This window comes from Aulostomus chinensis, chromosome 3 (genome assembly GCF_037954235.1).
Source record: "Aulostomus chinensis isolate RoL2024-O1b breed Wild chromosome 3, RoL_Achi_v1.0, whole genome shotgun sequence".
NCBI lineage: Eukaryota > Metazoa > Chordata > Actinopteri > Syngnathiformes > Aulostomidae > Aulostomus > Aulostomus chinensis.
In genome coordinates, this window is record NC_141322.1 from 17,983,374 (window position 1) to 18,002,598 (window position 19,225).

The following is a 19,225-nucleotide window of genomic DNA, read 5'->3' on the forward strand; positions in this document are numbered from 1 at the left end:
TAAATATATATTTTTATATGTATATATATATTTTTTTTTAAATCAGGGCCTGTAATTTAAATAACTGCCTGAAATAATTATTTTAACTTCATTTTGCTAAATAAAAACACCTTCCAGCCTGAAGAAAGCAGAAGCCACCGGAGGGGCGAGAGAGCGGCAGTATTAAAGCTCATCAGCATGATAATGTGGAAATACACATGCTTGGAGTGTGAGCCCTTTTGATCTGGCGTGGCGATAAAACCTTATCGGCTGCAAACATCCTCTTCCATTTCAGGATTTGACATTAATTCAATCCGCCTTTTTTTTTTTCCAAATGCTCTTTTTTCCCCTCACGCGAACCAAGAAGAATTAAAAACAAAAACAAAAAAAACCCAACATTGAGAATCTCATTAGAACTGCATGGAAAAGGAAGTGTCTTCTTCATGTTAATGTAATGATAATATTATCAAATGAGTAAAATAATTTGTTTAAAGGTTTTTTTTTAATAGAATTTGTTTTTTTTAATTATTAATATGATTTTGTTCGAGTGTGTATTTGTGTGCGTGCGTGTTTGTCCCAGAGAGAGAGAGAGAGAGAGAGAGAGAGAGAGAGAGAGAGAGAGAGAGAGAGGAGGGAATCCAACGCTGCTAGGATCCTTGGGTCCCACTGATTATAACCCATCCCGGGGTAATTTTTCATCGGTGCAGGCTAATCTTTGTTCTTTGTGAAGATAATAAATAGCCTAATCGTTATCAGCGAGCTGCTGGAGGTGTCGGGAGAATGGGGCTGATCGGCCCGGGAAATAGGCTCCCAAGTGCCGCGGAATAAATGGTATTTCTTATCTCTCCCTCCCAGATTATCGCCGCCTTTTCACATTCGCACAACAAATACATCTAATGCCGGGAATGCATCATTTAGCCTGCTGCTCCAGATCTGTGTGGATGATTGATAGATAGACTGATAGATAGATAGAAGCGTGTCCGCTATTAGTTTAATGCTCTGCATGTGCAAAGTCTTTATTCTGCGTATTTGGACACAGCACACACCCACCTCGTTTTTCCATTATTTTTAGGTTATCTGCAGGAGCCATCTGAGGTTCCGGTTCTTTGTTGAGCTATCTTTTTTTTTTTTTCTTCTTTCTTTCATGTCGGATTTTACTGGATAAGAGTTAAACAGACACAGACGCTTCCACACAGCGAGAAAAAAATATATATATATTTGAATAATATTTTCACGTATTGGAGATTGTGCAAATAGAAAATGTATATGCAGTCAAATAAAAGCTTAAACGGCTCAGGCTCCATTAACCTCATAAACCAAATCATATGGAATTTCTTTTTTATTTATTTAATCTTGGTTTGAATCATTCAGCACTTTGCTTGGTTGCAGTGGTGAATCATGGCACTTCAATAATAAAGCAGTGGAGATGGTTTGATAAGGCCTCCCACAAAAGAATAAAGCCTCATTATGAGTGTCTGTGTTATTATAAGATTATTTCTGGCAAACCAGAATGATTAAAACATCTGCAAAATTTTCATTGAATAAGGTGGCACAGACACTTCACAACCCATTTGTCCATTTTTTAAACTGTGCTCCAAATTAAGACTGACAGAATAAACATGATAATAACACATCATGACACGCGGTCCACTGAGCTGTAGGTTACGTGCTTCATCCAAAGAGGAATCATCATCCAGTAAAATGAAGAGAGACAGTACAGTAGCATTTAACCTCAGTGCACGAGTGTGTGTGTGCGTGTGTGCATGTGTCTGTGCGTGTGTGCATGCATGCATGCGTGTGCACGTGTGACCAGAAAAGGTATGTTTCCAATATATACAAATGGTATGCTTAATATCTTGGTAGCTGCAGCAGCTCTGGCTGCTGCTGATGGTCTCCAGGGTAACTGAGATAACAGTGCACTCATTTTCCATATCTTACAGTCTATTATATTCAAGGATTAGTTCTCCTTCCCGAAAAGGTCAAACATAAAGTCAAGCCAGTCAGGAGTGCCCCTCCTTCTCCTCCTTCTCCTCCTTCTCCTCCTCCTCCTCCTCTTCTCTACAGTGACAGAGCATTTCCCAGTTTTTCATATATTATCTGGTTAAAGATGTGTGATGACCTTTGCTGACATGCTTTGATAGCCGTCATCACACACACACACACACACACACACACACACACACACACACACACACACACACACACACACACAAAACAGACTTGAAACCTTGCTGATTTTCCCACTAATCATCAGTTTGGCGGTGTTTGTGGTGAGCTGTTACATCTTTCTCTCTGATCTTCTACATCAACACAGTGTAATTATTCTTATTTCACTCTCATGTTTTATCCAGCTCGATTCATTGTTCCTTGACTACAACATCGTGTTCTCTTGACCTGAGACACAAAACACAGATTTCATCTCGCCTGATTAAAGACATGATGTTGAGTCCTTCTCCTCTCGCTTTCTATAGATCCACAAGTCTCAGGATTTCTGAGGTAGAGGCCATTTTCCCTCTCACACTAACACAGACATGAGTGGGTCAGTGCAGGAGAGAAAGTTCAGACAGAACTTAGTTTTGGTTTCAAGATGATGTGCAAAATGATTCACATTATAATCTATTCATTTTATTAACTAAAAATTCCAAATTCATGACATATTTGATGTAACATGGATGAATAATTACATAAAAACCTCATGAAATTTATTAAATTAAATAAAATTAAATTGTAACTGAGAACTTTTAGGAGCATCCGTGATGAGGCTTCGTGAACAGGACAGCCCACCATGCTGCAGGCGGACAGTGACATCTAGGGGAGAGGAGAGGCTCTCTCCTTCCTCACGCAGTGATGTAGCAGCAGGTAATCCACCAGGACGTGAATAAGTCATTCTAGTTGAGACCCAACTCGCATTCTAATGTTCCAGGTTACCCTGAATTAAGACCTGCAGGACAAAGATAGCTTAGGTACATTTGAACTCAATGTTGGAAGCTAACATGCTTAATGTTGCTTTATAATCTGACTGTCACCATCTGGGAGACATGAGGAGCAAAAACACTGTATTTATCCTCCATGTTTACTATTTTTTCCCTTCACCATAAGTGAGTGCTTCATTGTGAGTCATTCTAGAGTGATGTATGTTCAAGTTGTTCAATCAGATTGATGGATCAGGGGCACCATGGAGATCACCCCACTGGTGACTTATCATGCACGTCTCATCTTGCACTGGTACATTGGTTTTGTTTTTTGTAATTTTCCTGCACGTTCTCTCTTTCTGTAAAGCCCTGCAATCCACACTGTAGTAAACAGAAACATTTAGACTCCACTTTAGTCTAAATTTGTCTCTTGCTCTCTGTGTGTATGAATCCTCCTTTGCTGCGTGGGTATTATATAGAATATAACTCATTTATTATGTTTCTTCATGTTAAGAAGCTTGCAGAGACACTCGAGTGGCTCCTGGATGTCAAGTAAGGACATTTACTGGAGGGTCTTCAGGATGTCGTCTCACTGCGTGCAGTTCTGAGAAGCGCCTCCAATAAGTAACTAGAGGTCAAAGGGTCATTCGTTCCCTTCCTGCTCAGAGAGCAGCAGGAACTGAGGGTTTATAGCACCTCGTCTTTAACAACCTGTCAGTCAAAGTCATGTTTCACCAGAGCTGTCCAGGGAGTTGAAGAATTCTAAACACCTTTTTCATCAGTTTCAGACATTCAGAACTTCTCATTCCAGTTCCTGTGGGACCTCATGTGTCTGTGTGTGCTGAGGAGCAGCACGCATGTTCAGATGTGTGTAAAATCCATGTACCGCTCTTATAATTCTGGGATATCTAATCCATAATGATGATTTTTTTTTTAATGCAGTTGGTTATAATATGTTTTTAGTTTAGTTTAGTTTTTTTGGTTTTTGAGATTGTGGTTCAAAGGTAAATTTGACGTGAACAAAGCTTTTATGAATAAATTGTGTTTGCATGATGGATTGGACTGCCAAAGTCACTGTAGTTGGTTAAAGTGGACAGAAACTAAATGGTTATTAAATAGTAAGATAGCATGAAAACATTTCACAAATACTCAGTCTCCATTAATCTGAATAACTTCTGTCCATGTTATGTTTATGCTGTTGTGTGATGATGCAGATTAAATTCAGATGTATCACTGACTTGATAGATTACACAAAACACAACATGCATGGTTCTTCATATCTGATGGATCAAATAAGACCAAATACACACAAACTACAAGAAGATGCTGAACGGGTTCCAAATAGTGATGTAAATTTGTCGTTTGCATAAAAATGATTTTAGTGTTTATCACCCAGCGTCTCAGATTACTTCATTCACCTTTTATTGAGGACAAAGTGGCGTTCATCTCCTGCAGCTGCTAAATTAAATAAGAGGTGTCAACCCCTCATTACTTTATAGAAATGCACCTGCGTGTTTTTTATTGTCTAAAGGTTCAGTGTGTGTGTGTGTGTGTGTGTGTGTGGGGGGGGGTTTGTTGATGCTTTCAAGCAAGCTTTGTGTGCATCTCTGTGTTCAATCTGCCTCTGATCCTCAGAATATAAATCCCTACTTTCCTTTTCCAGATGAAATGTCTGCTGCTTTACTTAAGCTGAGCAAACCCGTCCTGCCTTACACACACACAAACACACACACACACACACACACACACACACACACACACACACACACACACACACACACACACACACACACACACACTTCAGAGAGCCAATATCTTATTCATCTCTTCCTCTCTCACACTGTATAAAAAGGTACTTGACATAAGCTCTCTCTCTCTCACACACACACACACACACACACACACACACACACACACACACACACACACACACACACACACACACACACACACACACACACATCTTCTCATTGCATTTAAAGGAATTCACTATGTTATTTGTTCAAAGGGAGGGAAGTTGTGAACTTGCAGTTACAAGATAAGTGTGTGTCTGTTTGTTACTTGGCCACAACTCCAGCAGGTGTACAAGAGAATGTCCCAGCGAGAAGAGAAACACAAACATAACTGACCGATGCTGTATTCTAGTTTTCACGCACACACGCGCACACACACACACACACACACACACGCACGCACGCACGCACGCACGCACGCACGCACGCACACACACACACACACACACTTTTATAATTGTGTATTGGTTTATTGTTGATATTTTATGTGGATTATGATGATCCGTTTCTGACCTTTCCTTTCTGGTGTGTTTGTGTCAGTGGGTATTATCAGATTAAACATTCCTTTTTATTTGAAAAAGAGAATCTGCCTGATCAGGATTCCAAACGTCTTCACCTCACCTGATCTCCTCTCCCTGGTTTTAGTGTGACAGTCAGGTGGAGAATAACAGGAACAGTGACAGTCTGAGACAAAGGTCAACTGAGGGGGCAAAAAAACATAGTTTATTGTTTCGGTTACGTTGAAAATTATAAATGAATTGGCTTTTTAAAGTGATGTAAACCTTGACAATACATCACATCATGAAGCTGTTTAATCTGCCTCTGGCGCAAAAGATTAAATCTACAAATCTCTCTGAATCAAAGAGAATAGGATCATGGGAGTTGTTGTCTTCATTGTCAAAACCATCACTTCGGCATAATGATGTTCACAGATGAGAAAATACATTTAAGTTTTATTCATGTTATGTGCAATCATGAATAAACATGACTGCCACTGCCACTGCCAGTTACAGAGCTTGTGCTTCATCAGTTTCACTTTAGGAAACTGATGAAGTACTTTTACCAGAGACTCATTTTACACAATTATCAGAGGAATGTGTGTACTTTTCTCACTGCAGGATATAAGAAATATTTACCTTAATCAAAGTTTAAGTACAGATATGACCAAAAGAGAACTTCAGCATCGTTTTTAGACATTTCAGTGCTACATATTAGACCTTTAAGTAGGCACAGTGAATCTATTTCCAAACAGGTGTTAGCAGCCATGTGGTTTACGGTCTCCACTCTTTCATATGGGAAATATCTAGCTGTTAAATGCTCCACTATGTCCACCAGCTGCAATCACTGACTTTTCCTGCCTGCTGAGCACAACAACATTGATGGAGCAGAAAAAATGAACCAAAACAGTAAAAGGTGGAGGTTGTAAAAATAAAAGAAAGAGCTGAAAGATAAGAGTTATCTGTAGCTTAATCGGTATGAGCAGTATGTCTCAAAAGCAAGCAGTCATGTGACTGTTTGTGAAGAATACAAATGGTCATTACAGCCAGGTGGAAGAAGGGTTGAGTCAATGAAATTAGTAGACTTCCTTCATTACGGCAGAACTCACTACAGCAGCCGAAAGATGACCAAAGTTGTTGTACTTTGACCTTAATTTCCATAAATGTACAACTTTAGAAAATGGTCATCTTTTAGACTAATTTGATATAAGAAATCAAAAAAATAAAGTTTAAAAGAAGGTGAAAAGTGTTTCAGTAGGAAGTCTGAAAGATGCATTCTCTCTTCTCCCTTGATATAATGACTGCATGATGGTGTGCAACCTCATTTTCTCGACCTATTAAACCATTGGCAGGTTTGACATCATTCTGAGTGCTCTATGACCAAAGTAAATGTTTTGGTACAATCCATTTGCAACAGAAACTGAATCATATTGTTGCTCATTTTCAGACTTTCTGAATTGTCACTCATTGTCATGGTTGGGACAGTTATGATCTGATTATTTTGGTTCTACTGGATTCCCATGATCTTCAAATTAAATTGTTTTGTTTTTTTGGTTGAATTTTCTCATAGTCACATGATGGTGTAACAGCACATAATTACCAACATATACAGAAAAAATATCACTTTATAGGTTATCAAATAAGTATTCTAGGCACTTAAAATCTTGTTAAAGAACGATGCACTCATGCTCTAAGGCCTCATGCCCCTCCCTACTCACTCTCTTGTGCAGATATAGAACTGACAAGAAGTGGAGTGAGGCCTGCCACATGTCCTCCCTCTCTCCCCTCCCCTCCTCACCCCAGCTCCTCACCACATCAGGATACACTTGTTCTGGTGAATTCCGGTTTCAAACGGATCGCTGCCTCCTTTGCTCTGTCTCTGTGCAGGAGTAGCAGTATCATAGGCAGCAGGTACATGCTGTCTCTCTCTGGCCCTGTGGTCAGGGAGGGGAGCCCCTAACGGCCCGTTATACTCCCACACACCTTTTGAAACTTCACCCACTCCTGCTTCCTGCCCTTAATCCCCCTCCCCTCCTCACCCCTTGACAGCCTACATGCTCTACCTTATCACCATGAGAGCAGATTAAACTATGAAAATTTTCCTCCAAGGCGGCACAGTGGTGCAGTGGTTAGAACTGTCCCTTCACAGCAAGAAGGTTCCAGGTTCGAGCCCCGGCTCAAGCACAGGATCTTTCTGTGTGGAGTCTCCATGTTCTCCCTGTTCCTGCGTGGGTTCTCTCTGGTACTCCAGCTTCCTCCCACAGTCCAAAGACATCAAGAGAGGACGAGGCTGACTGATACTCTAAATTGACCGTAGGTGTGACTGTGAGAGTGAGTGGTTGTGTGTCTCTATGTGTTGGTCCTGTGATGGACTGGTGACCTGTCCAGGGTGAACCCTGCCTCTCGCCTGAAAGCTGCTGTGATAGGCTCCAGCCCCCCCACGACCCATAACAGGATAAGAGGAAGAAAATGGATGGAGGGATGGAATTTCTCTCCACCGCAGGCCTCTAACATCACCACCTATAACAAACTGTTATGTCACCTTATGCTTTTTTGCGGCAGGCACCATGAGGTTGATTCTCAGGTTTATCTTTTCATATCCTACATTAAAACAGTGTTACAAAGAATCAAAGTCTTTAATCTTCCTCTCTCACATCAGACTGGCTCGGCCCATTTGACCTTCAACCTCCACTATGCTGCTCCCATTGTTGAAAAACAACATTACACTGTCAGCAATAAATAAAACTCCAATTTTCTTTAGTTTGGATTTGTGAATTGAAATCAGTTTAAACCACAGAAAGAAAAAGATGTTACATTTTGCTCAAATTTTCAAACACAGACGCACACACGACATTTTTTTTTTTTTAACCATCTTATCTATCAGCTTTCACACAAACGTGCTTTTTAGAGTTTCATAGATTCTTTTCATTTTGATATCTATTTTCTGGACATTAAGAGTTTCTGGCTTTTTGTTTGAAGTGAAGTTGTATTTTCTCATGTGAAAAGCAAGGAGGAAATCGCTTCCCAGATTTTAGTTTAGCTGAGCAACATCACCACCTGCTGTTAGACCGACACACACCATGCGGTCCTGATGGCTGTTTTCCTGACCTGAACAGCAAAGCTTGCTCAGTATGAAATATCCATATAAATACTGCTGTGTTCTTCACTGATTCAGACTACTGCAGCGCTAAATCTTACCGTTTCATTGTTGCTGAAGTGAAATTTTTGTCAAATCTACCAACTTTTATACAATATTCTCACTCTGGGTGTGACTGATCACCAGATGAGTAAAGCTGATCATCAGCAGAGCTGGGTGGACTGATGGACATATACCAGGATGAATAGATGATCGAGCCATTTGAGAAATAAGTTGTTGGGTTTCTTTTCTTGCAGTTGTGGAAAGGGGTTCCTCTGGGCCCACTTGGCAGCATCTGAAGCTACTAAATGTTGAATTTCACCAGATGCATAATGAACAAGTATCGTCTTCAAATGCTGAACATTATGATCTGATTTTTTACTTGCAGCATCTGTTGTATGTCTGTTGTCATCCCTCTTCTGTGACTCTCCCTGCGGTTTCTGCCCCGTTTTCCTTGTTAAAATGGGTTTTGATCGCCTGAATTGAGGGTGTAAGGACAGAGGGTTATCTATCATAAAGTCCATTGATGCCAATTATGATTCAGGGTTATGTAGATATAATTAGATTGGATTTGATAACCCATCAAACTGGCTTGTGCTCAAGAGAGGAGAATTCTAGTGAATAATTGCTCCTGAATGTACTGTATCAAGGTCAAAGATGAGGTCAGCCTTTGCGGTCTATTTTCTGTTTCTTGAGGCACACTGTAGCGACTGACACAAGTCACAGAGGAACTTCCCCTGGTGGAGCGCAGAGCTTCTCTGAGGGATGTGCTGGCTAACCGCTGCCCAACCTGGGCTTCCGGCTCGGGGGCAGCAGCATATGCCGGTACCCTCCACATCATGCAGCAGCACCACTATCAATCCTCTCCAGACATCGTGCCAGGATACTGTGGTGACACAACCCTAAGTCTCTGTTCCTCACTTGTCAACAAGACTGATGGATACAGAAAGGAGGACAGGAGGACTGATACATATGATGCTTAACATGGGCGACTGGTCTTGATTGGATGTGTGTATTTTGTGGAGGAGGGTGTGTACAAGCCAATGTGTAAGAGAAAGAAACAAGGGGGAAAGGAGCTAATGAGTGCACAACAATACTCAAGACAGCAAAATCAAACTCTCCCCATGTTGAATCCTCTTCATTTCAAAAGTACACTTGTTTTTAAGAAGCCAAGCACATCATGCTACTCGCTATCTGCAGAGCGTGAATTCAGAATTCTTAGAAGCTATTTAGAGGAAGAAAGTGAAAGACAGCACCACAGTTTCAGATGAGGGGAGAACACCAGACATGAGTTACAAGTGATTTCTTTCCACAAAAGGGATGAAATTAAGGCCTATTTAATGTTCTGCTTTTCAGATTCCACCATATCCACATTTTAGTATCGCCAAAATCTCTGAAAGTATATACTTAGTCAGGTAGTTGGGTAGATCATCAAGAGGACATGTCAGCAAATATGTGATCAGCCCGGTGATGATTTAGCAACTTAAATTCAGCTCAGAACACTTGTATTTTTATGTACAATACAATCTTGAGCCACAAGGTGGCAGAATATTGAGGTGTTGTTTGTTTTTTTTTTACATTTCAACCCTGAATTGTTTTCTGCAGAACTATTCAGAAACGGCAAAAGTACACAAGTACTTCAATTATCCTGAAGTTACATAAACAAGTAAAGTAGAAGTTTTAAGGATTAAACGTCTTTTCTCAAGTAAAACTGGGAAAAGTACTGTGCTTGAGATGTATAAATGTGTAATTTGAAATTCACAGGCTGTTTCTATGCAATTTTAACCGAAACACATCACATAACGATAATGTGATATATAAAATGCAGGATAATATGTATTCAAGTATATAATACATATATTTGAAGGCCATTAGACGATTCTAACTTCAAATGAAAGATTCCTCTCACTTTGCTGTAATGTGCTTTGAATGTCAGAGACTGCTTAACCAGGAAGAAGTCAGCTCCTCTCACTGCATTGCTATGACAAGTCCTCTGATCCACTATTGTCAACAAAATCTCAAGTAAAACATAGGCAAGGATGTATTTGTACTCTGGAAATACTACATAAAGAGTAAGTTCACTGGCAATATCAAATGAGAAAACGGACATGTATGATGGGCGACTGGTCTTGATTGGACGTGTGTATTTTGTGCAGGAGGGTGTGTACAAGCCAATGTGTAAGAGAAAGAAACAAGGGGGAAAGGAACTAAAGAGTGCACAACAATACTTAAGACAGCAAAATCAAACTCTCCCCACATGGAATTCTCTCTATTTCAAAAGTACACTTGTTTTTAAGAAGCCAAGCACATCATGCACCTCCCTATTTGCTGAGCAAGCAACTGTTAGTGCGGTTGATGTGAAATATCATAGCAGGTCGGGAGTCTGCCCGTGGCGTGAGCGTGTGTGTGAGCGTGTGTGTGTGTGTGTGTGTGTGTGTGTGTGTGTGTGTGTGTATCAGTGTTCTCAGACCCTCAAACCACTCATTGGTTAATAATAGACACACTTTTTTGGAGAGACAGACAGTTCACCGTGAACGCTGCTAAAATAGGCGCAACCACTCAAACCCACAATCCCCAACACACACACACACACACACACACACACACACACACACACACACAAAACCACCAGACTCAGCACTCACACACACACTCAAAACACCAAGAAAAGCCCGTGTGAAGCCCTGCCAGTGAGGACGCCACCCACCTGACAGCAAACCCAGAAAGCAGGTGTGTCTGACTGGACAGCGGTGTTTTGGTACAATGGCAGAATAAACCACTCAGCAGTCAGCATCAGTGTGTCAGGTTTCAACCAGGGAAAGTATGAATTTGAAAGTGAGATTTAAATGGCTTCTCCAAAACTGGGCTCATCGCTGTCTAGTGTCAAATGTGGCACTCTGGGTTTGGCTCTATGTGAGCACAGTTGGAGGCGGAACACAGGGGTCTGTGACCAATCCACAAAGGGGTTTAATGTACTGATAACCTGATGACAGATTTTATTTGAGAAGCTGAGTATAAACCAACTCTTAAAGCCCCCTCCTGCAGGTTTGCAAGCTTATCAAGTGACGTTATCTGACCTTAAATTCTTGTGAGCTGTCACAAACAGTAAGTTTAGATAGTTAAAGCCTACACTGCCAAACTGCTAAGATGATTATTTTGGGGTTATATTGTCAGAATGATGTTTGACTTACATTTCCCATAACCTTGTATTTGTAAACAAGTTTTTGGTAGGTGAGCACTCACTACTGGTGAGCAATCGAAATACCACAAATGAAATTTTTAATATCCATTCTTTTTTATTTATTTCAACAACTAAATCCACAAGTTTTCTTTTTGTTTGAGTATCATGGCATACCAGTCAATTCTTTTTCCTTTTCAAAGACAGACAGTAAACAAAAGGATAGTTTACAATGCAGTGGATTTGTGTTTACTGTTTAAATAACTTTTTTCATTCATGATAAAAATGTTCTATTAGCTGCCATCTGTTTGTTAAAGCGATATGTCACCCAAAAAAAGATATTTTGCCTTTCCGGTACACGTAATTATGTCTTTAGCTGACAAAGATGTATTTCCCTACTGCATCAGTTCTATGTGAGTCTAGAATGCAGAAAGACCCAGCTACGTATTTACATGTTATGTGTTACGTGTCTAAATATACAAAGACTAAAACAACTAGTAAATGATTGTCAATGCAAACAGGTTTTCCTCTGTGACTGACATGACAATTATTAATTATTGTAATCTACTGTGTATTTCCAGTGCAGCCCTCTTCTTTAGGATGACCCGGCAAAGTTACGGGGTCTCATCTTCATCTCCACTCTCTTGAAGGAATATCGTTCACCAGTTCGTCCATCAGTCAGGATGTACCATGTCCCCCAGTAGATACCATTAGTCACGCCACTGTAGCGGCCGTGGTAATACCGTCCATTCAAGTTAGCTGCCAGGCAGGCATCGAACCACCAGCCTGCGCCGTAATAGTGACCACAGTTGCCAGCCGCATAACGGTCATGATCTCTGTCAGCAGTACTGAAGGATCTGCCATCATGGTTGTAACGTTTGCTGTAGCTCAAGGCATTGCCAGCATCACCGGAGTACTCCCGTGCTGTCAGACGATACCTGCAGGAAGGACAGAGAACATTTGAGAAGGTTTAATAAACAACCTGAAGTGTCATAGTAAAGTGTTCAGCCACAACAAGGAGAAGTAACAAGAAGACGCCATTGGTCTGACAACAGCTACCGCCACATTAGTTTATTTGATGACTGTGATGGAGGGCACTATTTATCATGAGAAAAGCCGAAGCACTCACATTTGGGGTCAGACCAACCAAATAAGGCATCTTGGAATTCAGCTTGGATGAAAAAACTTACTTTAATACTTTGAATGAAGCTTGTATCCTCAAATGGTAAATGCTTGAAAAAAAAAAGAAACATTTTGACCCTGCAATTACTAAAACAAGAGGCCAATCCTTTCACAGCTACCAGAAAAGTCAATTAAATTGAAAATGTTTCAATATAACATAGGAAATTTATGATGAAATAACAAGCATCAAAACTAGCATCGAAAAGTATCCTTATGTACTGAGTGTGCACCACTTAATCCAAGATATCCTCATTGATTATTTAGTTATAATTAACTAACACCTCAACTGCGAACACAGTTAATTCAAGTTTCCAAATACTGACTGGTGCTTGGAAGTATGTGACATCTTTTCCAAATAAGCAACAGCTAAAAAAAAGCTCTGGCAAAACTGCTAAAACAGGAATATTATAAGTGAATAACCTTCAACGTGTCTGATAAGTGTTTGACAGGGTTGCAGGTACTTATAGGTCCATATTCATCCACTCTACAGCTACCTGCAACCTCCTGACAGAGTGTGTCTGTATGTTTCACCTCTGTGACTCTGAGGCCACTTTGAAGTTGTTGTAGGTGGCGTGGCGCCTCTGTTGGTGCCAGTCCTCCAGCTCAATACGAAGCTGCTGTTGGCCAGCGGAGGTGAGGTCGTGCAGTGCTGCGTTCCCCAGCCAGTGTTCTCCCTGCAGACTGCCAAAGCCCTCACGGTATTCCTGCCATGTCCTGTTGAAGTCCAGCGAGCCGTCCTGTCGATTCTGGATCACTGTCCACCCACCACCCGCCGTCTCCATGTCACATTTAGCCTGAGCCAAAGCAAAGACTTTGATATTATAAGGTCTAGATTTGACTGATCCACAGATAGCATACACATCTCTAAAAGAAGCAGGGTAAGGTGGGGGGTCCGTATGGGTGTTTTAAGAGTGTGGTGCATGTGAAATACCTCCAGTGCAGCTCGGTGCAGATCAGGCTGGATGGTGTAGATACCATTCTCTTTGATGCCGAGCCTGTAAATCTCTGCACAGTCCTGAGGATGCAACCTTTCCAGCGGGGCAACTGACAACCACACAGCATTCTTAATAACTCAGTTTGATCTTCTCAATTCTATCTGCAAACAATAATCATGCACACACAGATATATACACATATACATATATATATATATATATATATATATATATATATATATATATACACACACACACATTTAATGAGTTACCTTCTTCTGCATTTTTGCCTGTCCTTGTGAAGCAATCCTTTTCTAATTAAATGTCATTGAAAGCTATGGGGGTCCAGATCTCCAGTCCCATGCATGAATGCTTCAGCCAGAACTAATATGAGGTTTCTACAGTCTGACTTGGTTAAGTTAATTATTATCGCCACCATGGCTCAGCAATATTAGGGGAAAAACATTATAGAATTTTGTATTAAACGCTATCTGAAATGGCAGCCTCAGAATATATGTTCACGCATAACAAAGCACTTACATTGCAATGGAATTAGAAGAGTATCTCCTATCATGTAAGTAGAAGAGTATCTCCAATCATGTAAGGTTTGTTTGAATTATGAAAGTGTTCAATAAGTCTTAGGATAAGGGCACGAGAGTGTTGTTTTCTCAGAAGATGAATCTGTCCTTTAATGCCTTCACCTGTAGGAGGATGTTGTGTAATGCTCTTCAGGAAAAGCAGCAGGTCTTTCTCTCCCTCTCTTCCCACCGCTACACTCTCTGTCAGCCCAGAGACAGATAAAGTTATCACTCAGATACATCACTGTAGTCACCGGTGGAAAATAAAAGTCCAGTTGAGCTCACATTGTGACCCATGAGTGTGTGTGTGTGTGTGTGTGTGTGTGTGTGTGTGTGTGTGTGTGTGCGTACTGAGTTTTTTCACGTCTTTCCCTGCACAGTCAAATTCCAATGCGCTCACCTATGACCGACACTTAGCAGGCCTCATTGAGCTTCTGTTTACTATGTGTGCGGGAGTGACTGTGCTGGCATTTGTGTGTGTGTGTGTGTGTGTGTGTGTGTGTGTGTGTGTGTGTGTATGTGTGTGTGTGTACGTGCTCACACATTAGTGTGTTGCAGACGTAGGGGATATAAATGTATACTACTAACCCAGTCGTTTGGCCATCGCCCCGAGGGCCTGGCTGTGACAGTGGAGGTCACACTCTGTCAGCACAGCTGCCATTAGTGCCAGGATGGCCCCCAGAGAGTTGCTCTCTTGGCCGCCTTGAGTCCAGGGTCCCCCTGTTTCCTGGAGAGAGAGCATGCAGCGCTGCAGTTGAACCAGACGCTCTTTGACTCCGCCGTTCTGCCAAGACATTAACCAAACATGCTCTTTCATAGGTTATAGTTAGACAAACAGAAATTGAAATGAGCATCAGATCCTGATTTAACACTTCCAAATCCTCTTTGGCTTTCATGAATGGTTAACGCATTTAAATTGCACCCAAAAAATGTCATTCAAACACTTACAAATATATGTCCTGAGCTCACAGAGACAGCCCCCCACCCCCCCACCCCCTCGCATCACTTCTTTGTGACTCCAGAATGCAGAAAGGAGCATTTATTGTTTATCTTGATGCTAATGGTAACTAACATTCACCAACAACTACAGCAAGAAAACTGTCCAAAAATGTCCATTTACAAGTTTCAAACACATCCCCTGGAATAATCCATGTTTTCCTCATCTAGCGGTATACTCAATAATCCACAGACACTTTGATTCATGCTAAAAACAAAAACTGTAAGACTTAAGGTGCGTACTACCATTAGCAAGCTTTGATGTATGTGAAGTTAGTTGGTTCAACTGAAAGTTCCAGCTGGTCCCGTTTGGTGCTACCGTAAATTAACGGCTTTTCATTCTGGAGACACAAACAAGTCACGCAAGAGGGAAAAAACACATTTGTGATCTGAAGAACTAAAGAGCCTGATGAAATGCACTTTTTGGGTAAAGTATCACTTTAACTTGATTTATGTTAAATGTGTTCATCAGTGAGGGATTGTAAGATGTGTGTAGAGCATAATCATGCATCTCTCAGTTTCAAAGATGACCTCTCAAAGGCTAACTCAGACACAAACCTCACACCTCATGTTTTGTGTCACACAGTTTGTCTCTTACACTTACATCAACCATCCTGCCCCTCACACACCTGTTGCTGCATGAGCTCAGCACAACCGTGTGATGAGGACATTTTTAAAGCAGACCTAATTTTATCCTTCCTTTGATTTGACTGTCATTGCTCCATGGCTGTTAGGTGGTGCCAAACTTAGTGTGCCCATTTTCCCCAGAGAGAGAGAGAGGACCTGGCTGAGGGTTGGCGCAGTCTCCCAGGCTCACATGGATGAACAGCCAGGAGGACAAATGCAATTCACCTGGTCCCTTATGTTATTGATGCATCTGGTTTTCTTCAGTGTAACACTATTAAACGTGTAAAATAGGAAAATCTAATCTGATCAGGAAATTTACATCAAGAGACGAGCTGTCACTCACCTTAGGCTGAGCCTGGGGTGAATTGTGTCGTTGTTCTAGCTTCCGAGGAGCATCTGAGATGGCTGGAAGCGAAAGCCCCATTGTGCAGCCTGCTCTCCCAGTTTGATCCTCACAAGCCCCAGTGCCCGCTCCTGCTCCAGCCCCAGGTGGGATGGGTGCAGCTACCAGATTGTCCCTGCAGGGAGGTTGTGTGCAGTCCGGAGATGCCTGGGAGAAGAGTATTGCTCCCACATACAATGACAGCAGAGGAAGCATACTAAGAGGAATCCTGGGGAATTGAGGATTTTTTTGGACAAACTTGTTGCAACTTTTAGTCCCGCAGTAAACTGGTTTCTTCCTCTTAGCTGTGAGCTGTCCGTCCTTTTGTTGTTGATGATTCTCTGGTAACCTCCACTTCTAAGACCATTGAAGAGTTGGTACGTGTGTACTGACCTTTTTGTTTAGATTTTTCTATTGCTGCTCTTGTCTGTCTTGTTTTCTGCTGCATGCTCTTTCATCCTCTTCTCAATTTCTTTTTTTCCCTCCCCTCAGTTCATCTCAGTTGCAGTCCTCCTCTTTCTCTTGCTCACTCTCTGTTTGTGAGGTTGCTTTGGCTCAGATTCCTAGATAACTGCGGCACTCTTTGCTGTCTGACACGGACTAATGCACCCACCCCCTGATAGACACACACACAAACACACACATACACACACACACAAACACACACACACACACACACACACACACACACACACACACACACACAATGTGCATCTCCCTAACTCATCTCATTGTCTCTCTCTCTCTCAGACACCCACACAAATAACAAATGCATGTTTACACACACACACACACACACACACACACACACCCAGAATGTGAATAACACAAAAACATGTGAGCATTATTTGCAGTTTATGTTTACATAAACAGGTGTTTAACAGCATTCATTTTTCTGCTTTGGAGCAGCTCCTCATCCCACAAACACATAGCGTGGAGATGTTGGGGGACCATTTGAATCCTGCATACTCATTCTGACATGAATCACACTTCGTTCATCAGCGTGTTTGCAGAGATGAAAATACAGCAGATGCTTCAAGTATGTGGCTCCTTCACTCCTGTGTACATCTTCTCACTTATGTCCTTTTGTGTTGTAGAGTTTGTGTTTACAAACTGAGTTCCAAAGAGACCATAAAAACTCCACGTTCAATAGGTGTGAGAGGGCAGGAATTCCTCTAAACAGCCATGTCGTCCCAGTGGTCAGGATTGGGCAGAGGCACACTCCCACTAACAAGGTGCACAAACACACAACTTATTCACACTTACACATGAACATGGAACAGAACAAAACACACTCTCAGCAGTATAAGCTTATAATGAATACTTGCACTGACATAAGGAGTGTCTCCATACAGGAGCATTCTCAGAGGTAAATATATACCTTTCTTAAAATTTAGGACAATGTTGTTGATATAACCTGTGTTCCAAAGTGTGTCTCAAATCAGCTCCACGCTGAGACAAAAAATATGATAAAGAATGATGTGATATTCTAACGGTGACTATATATATATATACACTTGTTTTCTGGTACTTTCTGTATATTTTACTGATAATGCTTTTCTTCAATGAACATTCAAAATGGGGACTTTCATTTTTAACGCCAGCGCCCAAGGATGAGGCCAAGAGATCATAAATTAAGGCCACTAATTCCCCTGGTACTTAAACTGAGTGTTAATTATTACGTATTCAAACACTACCAAACATTATTATTATAAACTGCACGGTGCACGGTGGTGCAGTGGTCAGCACTGTCACCTCACAGCAAGAAGGTTCAGGGTTTGAGTCCCGGCTCCATCACAAGATCTTTCTCCCTGTTCCTGTGTGGGTTCTCTCTGGTACTCCAGCTTTCTCCCACAGTCCAAAGACATCAAGAGAGGACGAGGCTGATTGATACTTTAAATTGACTGTAGGTGTGACTGTGAGTGTGAATGGTTGTCTGTCCAGGGTCAACCCTGCCTCCAGCCTGTAGCCGCTGGGATAGGCTCCAGCCCGCCCACGACCCTTAAAAGGAACAAGTGGAAGAAAATGGATGGCACATAATATGATTATTATTATATGTTGTCCATGGTCAGATGTTCGAATTTATAACATAAATATATCTCATGAATAAAAGCTGGACAGGGTTCAATTCCACCTTACAGATCAGTCTGACTGTGCTCCACTTGCCCGGATGCAGCTTGGTAGCCCAGGTAGCCCTGTTACATTAGGAGGACTCAGTATTGCTGAGACAACTGTTGTTCCTTGTCTCTTTGACTTTCAGTGAAAAGCCTACTTAGGTTCCTGATGATCAGTGTAAGCCCCCAAGTTAAATGCTTCAATTGTGTACATACTGTATTATAGGATATAAATATCGTATGCATTTTTCTATTGATGTCCTGGGAGTTTCTGCTCAGTGTAAAGATGGCATTTAGTTTTAAGATCTTCCCATCAGGACCGAGCTGTTATGAAGAGTTTGATTGATCTGTTTGTTGATTCCAAATGATTTTTTCAAAATTAAATACTTCCCTTTAGATAATCATTATAAAGTGAGTGTGTTATTTTGAGCTCTTTCAGGTCCCTTTTATTAACTTGGTCCACAGTAAAAAATTTAAAATGTGAACATTTGAACGTTTTCCACTGATTTCTATGCATTTCTATTTTTATATCTCACTTTCTTGGCACGTAAACTTTCCACTGTATATAACACTCCTCCACAGAGGTCCAGAAGCATGTAAAATCACCAGTTGGCCTTGGTCATCCAGGCAAAATTAATTGATACTGCCCTCTAGTGGTGAATCAGTGATTCATACAAATCATGCAGCATGAGCGATTACATGGCTGACGTCATCTTTATCATAATGTAAACACAGACAGGAGTGTTTATTTATCTATTTATGTTGATTTTATCAGGTCAAGATTTTACAACCATTAGAGGTTCTAAACACAAAAATTAAAGAGCACGAAAAATGGTCTGTTGAAATTCCTCTGACATTAGGGCGGGGAATCGCAGAGTAAGTCACAAAATGATGGCATCACCTCATTGACATCTGC

General features: G+C 41.2%; 1 protein-coding gene across 2 annotated transcripts; it reads right to left on the reverse strand.

Annotated features, from left to right (window-relative positions):
* Positions 1-11,858: 11,858 nt before the first annotated feature.
* LOC147268002 (fibroleukin) lies at positions 11,859-16,754 on the reverse strand. 2 transcript variants are annotated; one of them, XM_086200742.1, is made up of 6 exons: positions 16,157-16,754; positions 14,779-14,974; positions 14,314-14,391; positions 13,609-13,721; positions 13,209-13,471; positions 11,859-12,433 (listed from the first exon to the last, which is right to left on the reverse strand). In XM_086200742.1, exons 1-6 carry the CDS (start codon positions 16,409-16,411, stop codon positions 12,091-12,093), a joined length of 1,248 nt encoding a protein of 415 aa, XP_086056868.1. In that variant the 5' UTR covers positions 16,412-16,754; the 3' UTR covers positions 11,859-12,090. The 2 variants fall into 2 exon arrangements, with proteins under 2 accessions (XP_086056868.1, XP_086056869.1); XM_086200743.1 differs by having other exon boundaries at positions 14,314-14,387; positions 14,775-14,974.
* Positions 16,755-19,225: the final 2,471 nt, after the last annotated feature.